The sequence below is a fragment of the Canis aureus genome, chromosome 16 (genome assembly GCF_053574225.1).
Source record: "Canis aureus isolate CA01 chromosome 16, VMU_Caureus_v.1.0, whole genome shotgun sequence".
NCBI lineage: Eukaryota > Metazoa > Chordata > Mammalia > Carnivora > Canidae > Canis > Canis aureus.
This window is the reverse complement of record NC_135626.1, coordinates 51,661,536-51,676,550: the sequence shown is the minus strand read 5'-3', so window position 1 is coordinate 51,676,550 and position 15,015 is coordinate 51,661,536. Positions and strand designations below refer to the sequence as shown.

Genomic DNA, 15,015 nt, shown 5'->3' with positions numbered 1-15,015 from the left:
TTGCTCTGGGAGTTTCTGAATACTTTGAAAGAATGAGTGTAATTACATGATGACATATCAAAGTGAATGGCAGCTGTGTATAGGGATTGGCTGTCAAGTGGATATTTTAAGTCCTCTGAAAACAGCATTTAGGCAAAATTAGGTGCCCTGGGGAGCAACCTAGTGGATGACCATTGGTGAATAGTAATTCAGTGTTTGCAAAATCCAGAGAAGTCATTATTTCTGCATTCACCAAGATAGCTGTGGCTATTCTAAACACTGATTTGACTTAAATGTATGTCTATGTTTATCCTGTCAGCTTAAAGAAATGTAAAACATTCACCTTTTCAGAATCTAAAGGTCACTCCCTAATGCCATAGGGAATTTGAAAGCATTGAATTGTCTTAAATTTTTTGCTTATTCTTTGAAGGATTAGCTTTAAGATAATTGTATACAGCGTGGCTGAAAAACATTTGTGTAAGAGAAAATATATATGTGAAAATAAAGTGTTCAATTAAGTTTTATGGGATTCATTGCACACTTAATTAAAGTAATCTTTATCTCTACTGCTCACAGTGCTCACTTAACAGGAAAATAGAGGAATATTAAATTAGTGGAATATGTCTCATATCAGTATATTTTACAAAATGTTTAAGTCTGAAGTAATTGAAAATACCTTTGCTCTTAAGAGGTTTTAAATATCCGGCCTCTGCATTTATAATTAATTTAAAGACTTCATTTTTAGAACCCTCGTAGATGTGACTAAAAAGGGAAATGAGCCATAACTGTTAATACTACCCATTGCTCAGGACTCTCTGCTCACCAGAGTTTATGCAAAATGCAACTAGGTAACCACTAGAAGACAAGGTTTCTGCATCTAATTGGTTTTTCCCACTCTGCAGGTTATAATGCAACTCCTAATGAAATGGTTTATATTACTCAAGTTCAAAAATTGCCTTGCAAAAAAAAAAATTGCCTTGCCATATCACTAGGATTTTAATTATCAATCTGGTACATATATTTAAAGCCTTACATATTGGTATAAGTGGAAAAGCAGTTTCTTTTTTTACTTATAAAAATACTCTTTTTTATAATTTCATTATGTAAAAAATACATAATTAGCATGCTCTTTTCTCAAACTGGAGATCTCCAATCAATAATTTCAAGTTTAAGAGAGTATTATAACTTTAATTGCTCTTATGTTTGAAATTTACAATTTTTTTCCTCTGAGTACAGAAAACCAGAAAAAAGATTGAATCATTGACCAGAAGTTTCTTTTCTACTTCTCAGAAAAACAAACAGAAAAACACAACACTGACAAATAAACAGATTGTTGCCCAAGAGAGATATAATACATATATATATGTGAATATATACTCTGAACAGATTTACCTTCTACCTTTATTATTATTTAGTTGTTACTCATATGAGATGGAAAATGGAAAAGGAGATATATATACATATATACACACACACACACCTGCACTATATATGCATCTATACACACAAACACATATATGGAAGGCACATATACTTTGGAATAAAAAGGGCATTCATAAAAAAGTGCTTCCCACTCATTTTGACATTAATAGCAATTAGTAACTTTACTTTCTGATAGCCCTTCATGCCTGTTTTGTTGAAAATATTAGTACATCAGGGCATCTGGGTGGCTCAGTTGGTTAAGTGTCTGCCTTTGGCTCAGGTCATGATCTTGGGGTCCTGGAATGAAGCCCCACATTGGGTTTTGTGTTCAGCATGGAGTCTGCTTATCTGTCTCCCTCTCCTTCTGTGCTCTCCCTCTCTTCCTCTCAAATAAATAAATCTTTAAAAAAAATAAAATATTAATACATTAGTGATTTTAAGAAGAACATAAGATGTTCGATTCAATTTTGTTCTTTTTTTTAAATTTTTTATTTAAATTCAATTTGTCAGCACACAGTATAACACCCAGTGCTCATCCCATCAAGTGCCTTCCTCAGTGCCTGTCACCCAGTCACCCCATCCCCCTCCCCACCTCCCTTTCCACTACCCTTTGTTTCCCAGAGTTAGGAGTCTCTCATGGTTTGTCTCCCTCTCTAATTTTTCCCCACTCAGTTTCCTGCCTTTCCCTTGTAGTTCTTTTCACTATTTGTTGTATTCCACATATAACTGAAACCATATAATGATTGTCCTTCTCCAACTGACTTACTTCACTCAGCGTAATACCCTCCAGTTCCATCCACGTCAAAACAAATGGTAAGTATTCATCCTTTCTGATGGCTGAGTAATATCCCATTGTGTGTGTATATATATATATATATATATGTATATATACCACAGCTTCTTTATCCATCTCTTTCAATGGACACTGAGGCTCCTCCCACAGTTTGGCTATTGTGGCCATTGCTGCTATAAACATTGGGGTGCAGGTGTCCCGGCGTTTCACTGCATCTGTATCTTTGGGGTAAATCCCCAGCAGTGCAATCGCTGGGTCGTAGGGCAGGTCTATTTTTAACTCTTTGAGGAACCTCCACAGTTTTCCAGAGTCACTACACCAGTTCACATTCCCACCAGCAGTGCAGAGGGTTCCCCTTTCTCCACATCCTCTCCAACATTTGTGGTTTCCTGTCTTGTTAATTTTCCCCATTCTCACTGGTGTGAGGTGGTATCTCATTGTGGTTTTGATTTGTATTTCCCTGATGGCAAGTGATGTGGAGCATTTTCTCATGTGCTTGTGGGCCATGTCTATGTCTTCTTTAGAGAAATGTCTGCTAGTGTCTTCTGCCCATTTCATCACTGGGTTGTTTGTTTCTTGGGTGTTGAGTTTAATAAGTTCTTTATAGATCTTGGATACCAGCCCTTTATCTGATGTCATTTGCGAATATCTTCTTCTATTCTGTCGGTTGTCCTTTAGTTTTGTTGGTCGTTTCCTTTGCTGTGCAGAAAGAAGCCTTTTATCTTGAGGAAGTCCCAATAGTTTATTTTTGCTTTTGTTTCCCTTGTCTTGCAAGAAGTTGCTGTGGCCAAGTAAAAAAAGTTGTTGCCTGTATTCTCCTTTAGTATTTTGGTGGATTTTTGATTTAGATCTGTCATCCATTCTGAGTTTATCCTTGTGTCTGGTGTAAGAGAATGGTCTAGTTTCATTCTTCTGCACGTGGCTGTCCAATTTTCACAAAACCATTTGTTGAAGAGATTGTCTTTTTTCCAATGGACAGTCTTTCCTGCTTTGTTGAATATTAGTTGACCATAGAGTTGAGGGCCTATTTCTGGGTTCTCTATTCTGTTCCATTGATCTATGTGTCTGTTTTTGTGCCAGTACCACATTGTCTTGATGAACACAGCTTTGTAGTACAACTTGAAATCTGGCATTGTGATGCCCCCGGCTCTGGTTTTCTTTTTCAACATTCCTCTGGCTATTTGAGGTCTTGTCTGGTTCCATACAGATCTTAAGATTATTTGTTCCAACTCTGTGAAGAAAGTCCATGGTATTTTGATAGAGATTGCACTGAATGTGTAAATTGCCCTGTGTAGCATTGACATTTTCACAATATTTATTCTTCCAATCCATGAGCATGGAATAGTTTTCTATCTCTTTATGTCTTCCTCGATTTCTTTCATAAGTGTTCTGTAGTTTTTGGAGTATACTTCCTTAACCTCTTTGATTAGGTTTATTCCTAGGTATCTTATGGTTTGGGGTACATCAATTTTGTTCTTTTAAAACTGTATGTAAACTATAAATTTAACATTGCTGAATATGAAAGTATTTGAAATTATTTGGCTATACTATTCACGGCTTTGGGGATTAATAGATATACTTGTGCAAATCATTATTTTTCAAAGTATGATGTATTGAAAAGAATATTTAGGCTTTAGAGATACAGAAGAGGATTTGAATACCAGCTCTTAATACATTGTTGTGAACCACATTTTTAGTTTACTTTAAGAAAGCGATTATTTTTTCCCTTAGGGTTGTTGGGGGGATTAAATGAGATGGAATATAAAACATCGAGCATAATATCTGATACCTCTGCAGAGTCTGTACAGTGTTGGTCTTTTTTTTCTCTCTCTCCCATTTTTATTATTATTCTTATTAAAAGAACATGTACTATCATGTTTTAAAGGTATCTCATAGTCCAGAAGGCTGCTAAATATTTTCAACGCATATATATCACATAATCCTCGCAACCCAAAAAGTATACATTATGATTGTAATTTTGCAGATAATGAAAGAGACTTAAGAGGTGAAATATCTTGCTCAAAGTTCAATCAGCTACTAAATAGCAGAATCTGTATTTTAACCTAGGAGAATCTGACTTTTAAAAAAAAATTTATTTGTTTTCTTTTTTCATGAGAGACACAGAGAGGCAGAGACACAGGCAGAGGGAGGGGCAGGCTCCTTGCAGGGAAGCCTATGTGGGACTCGATCCCAGGACCCCAGGATCATGACCTGAGCCAAAGGCAGATGCTCAACCACTGAGCCACCCAGGTGTCCCTGACTTTTTAATCTGATTCTGGAAACTAGAAAGTTTGATTCCTAAGGCATTCTCTGCGCACCATGCAAGTGAGTAAGTTTAGAGGATCTAAGACAGTTTGGGAGGGAAGATTGTGTTAGATACCGTGAGAGCCAACCAATTGCCAGTTGCTTTTAGGAACTGACTAATTGTTTAAACCTATAGAGGGGTAGGGCTACTAGGTTGAAAGGAATTCACTACATCTGAATTCCGCAGATACAGTAAAATGAGACGAAAGAGATGATGCCCACTGCTGTTCATAGGGAGTTCTGGGAGCTTCTCAGAAAGACAATAAGCTTATAATTCTAGAAATGTAATCTCCAAGAAAACTTTTGCATTAACTTGTAGATTATTTCTAAATTTGTATCTCTTGCAAATGTGTTCATGCTCATATTGGTTGATATCTGCTGTAGGACATGGTAAACCATCTCCCTTTTTCAGAGCACTGCAAAAAGGTCATTCAGAAAGCAAATAGCCCATCTTAATGTTTTAAGCATTTGTCTGCATCATCCCCTCTGCCAGACGCCCTGTCCATTTCTTTGTATCTGTGAACTTCTCATCTTTAAAATCCAGTCTGAATATATCATCTTTCTGGAAGATTTCTTTGGCTTGTTTACATCTCTAACCCCATCATATGCTCTGAGACCTCTATAGTTTGTATACCTTTCTTTTGTATTCCTTTCCACAAGTCTTTTTTGTGCTAGCATATAATAGATGTTCAGTAAATGTTTGCTGAATGTTGATTATACAGTGAAATCCCTGAAAATAGCAATACCAGGCATTGTGCTTGGCTCAGACTATATGCTTAGGAATTGCGTGTAAATAAACAAATGAATGCTGATTGTGATAGGCCCTGGAAAATACCACTCTCTCCAGTTTATTGTAGATTGAAGGCTTTGTAAACAGAATTAGAGTTGCCATTTTAAAAGGTTATTTAAGGGGGATAGGGAATAGAATGGCAGTGACCAGAGGGCAAATGGGGAGATGCTGGTGAGGGGTACAAGTTTCAGTTATCCAAGATAAAGAAGTTCTGGAGCTCACATGTACTAGTTAAGAATATTGCATTGTATAGTTGAAATTTGCTAAGAGGATAGATTTTAAGTGTTAACATCATAAAAAAAAAAGATGAAAGAAAAAAATGATAACTATGTGGGGTGAGGAATATGTTAATTAGCTTCATTCTAGTGGATATTTATGTATATTTTGTATATACAAAATCATCAAATTATAAACCTTAAATATATATAATTTTTAATTGTCAGTTGTGCCCCAATAAAACTGAAAAACAATCTTTGAAAGAGATGAAAAGTGCAATATGTCCCAGGATTAATAAAGCAGCACAAACTTGTAAAAAGCTCCAAGTTGGGTATAAGCTGAGCTGACAACAAATGTCATATCATCAGAAACAATAACAAAGTATCTCTTTATATTATGTATAGGAGGAGACCCAGCACCACTCTGGTAAGGGGTTAAATGGAAAGCAAAAATCTGTGATCCTTGGATTACTGCATCTTTCACTTTAAGAATTGTCTTCCAAGGGGAAATATAGGAAAAAGTATATCATGTAGAAGGAATTGAAACTCAAGTTGTCCAAGTGAGCTTGTCAGTCTCAGGTTTGCAAAGATGGCCTGATAACTTTACTAATATATCCAGTGGGTCTCTTTAAAGGAGTTCAAACTTCCAGACCCATATGCTAGAAGTAATTAAAATAGAGGAAAACATGAGTATATTGCTATTTCCTAAGAGAACAAAATGGGCAGGTTTTATAGATGGCAAGTCTGTAGACTTACTATCAAATTTTAAAGGGATAAAAAAAAAACAAGAAGAAAATTTTAAATAGATTATTTTTAAACACTTAGCAAAGAATATGGGGATGCTTAAGAGTCAGAATGACGTCACTAAAAATAAGGAATATCAAACTAACAATTATTTTTTGGTGGGACCACTAGATTATGGTAAGAGAATATTAATAATATGACTTTTATTAAGTTAACAGCTATATGCCAGACACTGTGCTCAGCATAATACCTTTTGATTTTCATTAAGGCAGTGACATAATCGTGTAGGATACCTTTGTGTGAGATAGAGAAACAGGGATTAAATTATAGGCAGATTTAAAACTAGTTGAAAAAATTGATCTAAAGAAACTTTATAGTCTGGAGTGAAATGTTCTTTTGCTATTCCCATTGTCATGTTGCATCAGTGTTAGAAGTAAGGTACACAGAGCAGGGAATCATAACTAATGGGAAAAATGAAAGAATATTTCCTAGCTATTCAGCGTGAAACTAGTAAGAAATCAGTACTTATACAGATCGGTATAAAAAAGCTCTGAAGAGTTTAAAAAAGTTATCTGTTTAATTAATAGACTTTGATTTGGGGAAGAGTTTCAAGTTTGTGGAAAAATTATCAGAATGTGCAGAGAGTTCTATGTACCCACCTCACTGCCCCCGCCAATCCACCCAATTTCTGCTTTTAATAACATCTTGCATTAGTGTGGTACATTTGTTACAATTGATGAACTGATATTGTTACATTATTATTAACAAAATCCCTGGTTTACATTAGGGCTGACTCTTTATGTTGTATAGTTCTGTGGGTTTTGATAAATGCATAATGTCATGTATCCACCATTACAGTATCATACAGATTTATTTCACTGCTCTAAAAAACACCTTGCTCCCTTCTCCCTAGCAACCACTGATCTCTTCACTGTCTCTATAGTTTTGCCTTTTCTAGAATGTCATTATAGCTGGGAGTCATACACTATGTAGCCTTTCCAGGCTGGCTTCTTTCATTTATTGGTATGCATTTACAGTTTCTTTATGTCTTTTTGTGGCTTGATAATTTATTTCTTTTTATTTTTGAATAATGTTCAATTCTAGTTTTTGGCAATTACAAATGCAGCTGCTATAAACACTCGTGTGCAGGTTTTTGTGTAGACATAAGTTTTCAACTCATTTGGATAAATACTTAGGAGAATGATTGCTGGATTGAATAATAGCACTATGTTTAGCTTTGTATGTCACTGTTTTCCGAAGTGTCTGTACAATTTTGCAGCTCTACCAGCCATGAATGAGTTGCTGCTACTCCACATCCTTACCAGCAGTAGATGTTGTCATTATTCTGATTTTGACCATTGTAATAGGTGTATAGTAGCACTGAGGTCAGGTTTTTTAAATTAGTTTCACTTGTGGAGAAAGGAGGTGACTTGCTTAAGAAATTATTCAAATAGAATATATATATGTATGTATGTATATACATATATATATATGTATGCAGATTCTGTGGATCCTAAAGTGAATATGTAGGGAGAGCTTTATTCACATGCTAAGAACAAATGAAAACAAATACCTTGAGATATGTTAATTGTGCCAGTTGCCTGTTGATGTGAAATAATAGTCACATTATGCCCCATTGGTCAGGGCACATATGGGATGTGGTGAACAGGTCACTTGGAGGTACATGGTACATTAACAGCTTGGACATGTTCATCCAGGATGCAGTATGTTGCCAGTCAAAAATTGGTGAAAAAGAAGAGTAGAAGAAGCAAAAAAGGATTGCATTTTTGTGAATTTCCAGATTAAAAAAAAAAAAAAAAAGCCTCCCTATTCTCAAATACAAAATGGGGATAATTTTACTAGTCCCCAAAGATTTTTTTTTTGGCAGATAATGTAGGACAGTGTCTATAAGGGGCTTAGCATATTGCCTGACACATGATAAGTGTTAATCGCTGCATTGGATACCCAATGCAGATCCAGAGGTCAGGAGAGAGATCTTGGCTGGGAAGCATGTGAGCGACGCTTGAAGAGAAGTAGTATTTGGGTCAGTTGACTAGCTCACCAGGGACACATACAGAGCAAAAGAGAAGAGGACCAAGACAGTGTCTGAAAAGAACAGGAGGAAGAGTAACAAGCCAAGGGCATTATTGCAAGAAAGAAATGAACAGATACAGAGCTTTTGTGGTTCTTGGCTTCAGGTATATATCTGAAGCCAAGAGCCCAGGCAAACAGTGATTTCTTTGTACAGATTGGCTTCAAAAGCTTTTTCTCCTTTTATTGCTGAAGAAAGAGTCCTCCATTAAAAATAATCGATCATTAGTAATATTGTAAGGCATTAGTGCAGTCTTTCAGCTTCTCCATCTGTGTATTTGCATTGCTCCTGGCACTCCAGTACCTGAGAGCTTATCTGCTGGGCTTGTAAGAACAGGTTTACATGTGTTCATTATGCAAAGAAGATCTCGCAAATTTAGGTCTAGATGTGGCAGGTCAGGAGAACTGTGACATTGTAAGGTTACCCATTCAAACCTAAAGTAACACCTTAGAGAATATCAAGAACAGAGGAAAGAGGTTATAAGCCAGCTTACAGTAAGCATGACATTTTTATTTTATAAGAACAAATAATAATTTTCAAAATTATTTATTTAGTTTTCATATTAAAAACAAATGATTTTTTGAAAGAAACCCAGATATTGATATGCAGTGGATTGAAATGACCTTATTTTCAAAAATTTAAAAATATGCTAATAAACAGCAAACTTTTTGTTTGAATGTTCACATTGGTTTTATATTATTTGAGGGTAAATCTTCAGTAATTTTAGTATTGATTAATAAATCACTTTCAAATTACTAGGCACTTTATACTGTTTTTCTGGTACCTAGTACTCTGACACATGTGTTTAACTAAATTTTTCTCCATGTTTCTTAAAGGGATGGTTGCTTTCCTTGTTCTGCATACAGCTTAAGTCTTCAATGAAAGATTAGATCTCCCTTATCAAAATTAATCAGACACTACTGATTTGGTAGTTCCCCCCCCCCAAAAAAATGCATTTTTGTAGTTTGACACTGTGGGTTTCATAGTTTCTACTTATTTTAAGGAATATTCAAAATTAGTACACAGGTACTGTACTGCTTTAATCCCAGAGATAAACAAAAAAATTTATAAGCATAATTTTAATACTACTAATGATATCTATATTCATACTGTGTTCTACAGTGTTCAAAACTCTAAAATGTGTGCGACTCTTACTATACAAGTCAGGGCTATTATCCTCAAAATCAGAGAGACAGTGCCACTTCCTGGTTTCAGATGTGGGCATTGGAATCATAGAACTGGATTTACATTATGATTCTTCAACTTAGTTTGTGAGCAACGGGCTTGTGTTGTGTTGAGCATTATCCGTCTAAGTCTCAGTTGCTTCTCATAGAGCTGCTGTTAAGGAGTAAAAAAGACCCTGTGCATTATTCTGCAATCAGCACAGTGCTTGGCACAGACTGATACTAAACAATATTGGTTTTCATGATCGTCCTCAACAACATCAACAGGTTACACAGATACTGTTACATCAGTAACCCTAAATATTAGACCAGATCTAGAACCTTAGAAATGAAGCAAAACTCTTAAGATCCTGTGATAGATGTAACTCTGCATTAATTATGCAAAATATATTTTAAATATTTTTTGAAGTAATCTCTGTGTTCAAAATGGTGCTCAAACTCATGATCCCGAGATCAAGAGTTGCATGTTCTACCACCTAAGCTAGGCAGGCACTCCCAAAATATTTTTAAACTCCCAGATTTTCCAACCACATATCCTAAGGATATATTCATTGGTCTAATAACAGTGCTCTCCAGCAAAAGGCCAAATAATGTGGGGAAATTCTGCAACACATCCCCCTCTTGATGTTTCACAATGTGCATTCGTGTATCAGAAGCCCTGATTCAGGAAAGAAACTTTACCATCAGCATCACCAAAAGTACTCCACTCACACAGCACATATTCTATGCCAGATTGTTCTGAACTTTTTCCACAGAAATTCATGTAATCCTCACAACAAGCCTATAAGGCCAGATACGATTTTCATCCCCATTTTACTGAAGATTAGAATCCATAGAGTCAGGATAGGAGCTGCTATCCTAACACTCCACATATTACCTCTGTCATCCTCACATGACTCTTTGGGATTAAGAAGTTCCATGTCCAAGGTCCACGTTTGGAAACTGCTAACTCCTTTGGAAATTGACACTGCATTCCTTTAATACACTTTAATACACTTGTTTGAGTCAGCTCTAAAACGATTCTCTTTTTATTTTTCCTTTGCATTCTAAACATTAAAAGGAACCCTTCATTCTGATGCAATATTAGAAATGTATGTTCTTTAGGCCAGTAAACTCCTTAGATTTCTGAAGACTATGACCAGTGCATGTAGATTCTTGTATAAATGACCTTGGTGTCAACACTTTGCTACTACTACTCACCACCGAAATAATTACTCTCTGTCTTTTGCTTACTTGTCATACTCTGTCACTATGTGAAAATCCTATTACTATTAATCAAAGTACAACAATCAGAGCATGAAGCTCCTGGCCCCTACTCATCTCACTGTTGCCTATGCCAGACCAGGTGGTGAATGGATGAATGAATGAATGAATGAATGAATGAATGAATGAGTGGATGGATGGATGAATGACCACTCAGGGCAGAAAACACAGTAGATGACCTTAGTTCTAGTCCCAGCTGCATCACTAATCACTTTGCCACCTCATGGAAATTACTCCCCTTTCAACTCTACTTGCCATCTGTGCCAGCAAAAGTGATCAAAAGTGCAAGAAAAAAAAAGGAAGCAGAGAAAATGAGAAATGTTCCTGTCACCTTTAAGTTAATAAAGACCTGTTTTAATCACACAGATACAATCTCTCTAAGAACTTTTCTTTTTAGAGTCATAGAGGCCTCAGCATCCTGTCTGAAAAACACTTTCATCACAATAAAGCATGTGCTTTTTGCATGCTGTATCCAACTTAGTCATCTCATTAATGAAAGGAAAATTAGAGAACATTTATTTGAGTTGGTTAAATTATCTCTAAATGGGGCAACTTCAAGATATGATTAACATTCCATCTTTGAAATTTCTAACTAGACATTCCTTTCCCCCTTATTCTGCCCTGAGGGTACGTAAAGGTTATAAATAAAATAGTATTTCCTAAAATGTTTTGCATTTTAATGAATTCCCAAAATTGAATTACCAAAATGACTTTAGTATTGTTTAAATCATACGAATATTATGCATCTGTATTTTGTATTATTCATGAAAATGCAGTCCTCCTACTAGTACAATCTGGTAACACTGGAGAAGCAAATGATAAGATAGTGTGATATTATGAAGAAAGTCATGAAAAAGTTGAAATTAGGGAATAATGTCACATTCTTACAAAAGAAAAATCTCTGCTAACTTCTATAAAGAATACATTTCCGAATGAATTAGATATGTTCATAATTATTCAAGAAAGGTATGAAATTAATTTTGTGGCAACTACTATAAACATAATTCTCTGATTCAGTATTAGTATGAAAGATAGATTTTAAGTGTGAAGCAAATGTGGTTTTAGATTAAATAAAATCACAAGTGAAAAAGTTACTTTTAATTCTCTTCTGATTATCTGGTTATGCCAGATTTCAAGTTTGAAAATTTTAGCTTGGTGATAATATGCCTATATCATCTTTTAAATACATACAAATGGCTGTTTTTAGCAAATGGATCCCTTCATTTAAATGTACTGTTAGGAATATAAATTACTTAGGCGAAAAAGCTCCCTGAAAGATTTCTGAAGGATGTATATTTGGATACGAAGAGCACGAAGGTCACAAAAAATAGATACTTATTAAATCAATATTTAACACTTGGAACTTTCCCAAGGCACAAGCGAAAAGTAACTAATACAGTGAGGTGCCACTCAGAACTTTCTGAAGACAGTGGGATCTTTTCAAAATTGAATGAAATTGATTGATCTCCATTCTATTTATATTTATTGTTGTTTTCTGTTCACATCGGGGTGTGCTGTTTTTCTTTATATGCAGTGCTGCAATGTTTCTAGTTTATATTTTATAAGCTTCATTGTGCATCAATTCAAGGAAAATCTTAAGTAAGTACAAGCACTGATGGCACACAGAGCCAAAAATCCTGGCAGTGGTGTATTAATGATCACAGTTTGGGAACTGTTCTTTCAAGTTCAAACATGCAGTCTCTTTCCTAACTCCCTGCATATGTCTCCATAGTTTCTTGTCAGCATCACCATTAGCCATGAAGCAGCTTGCCAATGATAGTGCAAAGGTAGTGGGAAGAAGTGCCAGGGTAGAGAATGAAATCACAGAATTGTGAAAAGGGTTAAAAGAGAATTTGTGTCTAATATCTTCCGTTCTCACAGAGTCAAAGGACAGTTTTAAGATTGTATCAGTTTAACCTATAACAGCTGACCCTTGAACAACACAGGATTACAGATGCTGACCCACGCCCTACCCCACACAGTCAAAAATCCATGTATAACTTTAACTCCCCAGAAACTTAACTACTAAGAGTATGCTGTGACCAGAAGCCTCGCCAATAACATAAATAGTCAATTAGCATATTTGTTGTAAATTATTATATGCTGTAGTCTCACAATAAAGTAAGCTAGAGAAAAGAAAATGTTATCAAGAAAATCATAAGGAAGAGAAAATATATTTATAGTATCATCCTATATTTATCAGAAAAGATCCATGTATAGTTCAAACTCGTGTTGTTCAAGGGTCCACTATATATTTGCCTACTGAACCACTCACACTGTTAAATGACATGGTAAAAGATTTTATTATACAAGAAACTGTGTGCTATTTCTTAAAGCACTGACTCTTTGATAAAGGTTGTCTTTAGTTATCTTGTCCTAACTTCTCATATGTTTAATCTTAGCATTTATGTGGTTAGCAATTTGTTAATAAGCAAAGGGAAGTGTGCACATTTGTATTTTATTATGCACAGATAAACGTATACAAAATTATATACAAAAAAAAAAAAACAAAATTATATACATACACATACACACATTTAAATTATTGTTTAAAATATGCAGCATGGGGCTAACATAGCATAGTATCTCATTTCAAGGACCAGATTTATGCTAAGACAGAGAAGTTTTTGAAATGTCACGTTGTTTTGGAAAGCTACATCAGACTCTCTCATGACCTATTTGAATGTGGGCCTGCATGATAAGAGTGTTAGCCATGGAATTTAGACTGTTTTATTAAGTTTAGACTTGTTACATCCTTTTTTTTATTATTTTTTTATTTTTTTAGAGAGTGACAGTAGAGGCAGAGAGAGAGAGAGAGAGACAGAGAATCTAAGTAGGTTCCTCCCCTAGTGCAGAGCCCTGAGGTAGGGCTCAGTCTCACAACCCTGAGATCATGACCTGAGCCAAAATCAAGAGTCAGATGCTCAACTGATTGAGCCACTCAGGCGCCCCAAGAGTTGGTACATTTTTCCTCAGAATGGCTCATTTTCCAGATGCCTATTAGTAAATCAGATTTTTTTAACTGCATTCCTTCTCTAACATGTATCAGTGTTATTAACACCAAATACCGTCCTATGTTTAAGTATGTAGATAATGGCTCTCTCTTTCCAGAATCCTTCTGATGACAAATCTGTTGTAACTGATGAACTGTCATCCACACAGGAAAATCAAAATGACAAAATTCTTCTGAGAGCCTGCCAACCATGCTTCCTGTAAAAGGGTCACAGTTAATTGGTTTGACCTGAAGTTAGGTAGAATAGTCACAACTTAGATAGGTTTTGTAACTCTTCTGCTGATAAGTTTATAGTTGCAGCCTGGTTGTTTCATACTTATGAGCATAATTGGGACACCTAAAATAAGATGAAATTGCTGAAGCTATATTTCAAGTGTGAACTCTGGGAAAACTAAAAACTGAGCATTTCTAGTTCATGTGTGAGTATATAATGAGCCTTGCTAAAGTGACATTTCATAAAGAGTGCTGCTTTGGTTGCCCACTTTAAGCATCAGAACTTTACTGCAGGACCCATCTGGCACAGGTCTTAATTGGTAACAAAATCTGGAAGCCTTCTTTCCTTGGTACTTTATGAAAACAACAAAAAGATGAACTGATGAGGTATCTATTTTGCTTTGAGATAACTCATAATTATTTACATCAATAAATTGCTGGTGTGTGGGTCCTGTTCCTTTTCTTGAGAAACTAGTAAAACTCTTAGCTCAGACTCCTGTGTTCAGTTCAGATTCTCATTTTTATATGTTCATCTAGGATTTGTTGATTCCTTTTGAGAATCCCACATCATATTTATCCCAAATGAAATTAGTCAATTCCCTCATAGAAAATTTTAAACATTTAAAAAATTCAGTGTCAAAAGCATCTGCTTAAGTATGCTTGAGTAAAAATATTTTTACTCCACTCTTCTCCCCAAAAGTCCCTTAAAAATCACCATAAATCAGGGTGCCTGGCTGGCTCAATTGGTAGAGCATGCGACTCTTGATCTTGGGATCATGAGTTCAAGCCCCATGTTGGGTATAGAGATTATACGTAAATAAACTTTAAAAAAAATCACCATACACACACACACACGCACACACACACACACACACAAAGAAAAAAGTATCATTATCTGAAATAGATATAGAAATTTTCAATTTTGAAAATTGAGAAAAACATGATTTTTTATTTTTTTGATTTAATTCTTATAGGAAAATAAAATTCTTCTTTTTTATTAAAG

At 35.3% G+C, this 15,015-nt stretch overlaps 2 protein-coding genes across 5 annotated transcripts in view; one reads left to right on the top strand and one right to left on the bottom strand.

Annotated features, from left to right (window-relative positions):
- LOC144286242 (uncharacterized) overlaps positions 1-15,015 on the top strand; it is a 156,406-nt gene that overhangs the window by 67,282 nt on the left and 74,109 nt on the right. The gene's annotated exons all lie outside the window — the stretch shown is intronic.
- LOC144286911 (uncharacterized) overlaps positions 1-15,015 on the bottom strand; it is an 89,790-nt gene that overhangs the window by 3,114 nt on the left and 71,661 nt on the right. Inside the window, exon 11 of one of the 4 annotated variants that reach the window (XM_077854049.1) lies at positions 1,147-1,801. The exons of 1 other annotated variant lie outside the window; for it this stretch is intronic. In XM_077854049.1, coding sequence (XP_077710175.1) covers positions 1,730-1,801 — 72 coding nt within the window. In that variant the 3' untranslated portion in view covers positions 1,147-1,729. Of the gene's footprint in view, positions 1-1,146; positions 1,802-8,582; positions 8,786-13,353; positions 13,997-15,015 lie in introns of those variants that run through there. 2 more of the 4 variants (XM_077854058.1, XM_077854051.1) reach the window with 2 other exon arrangements.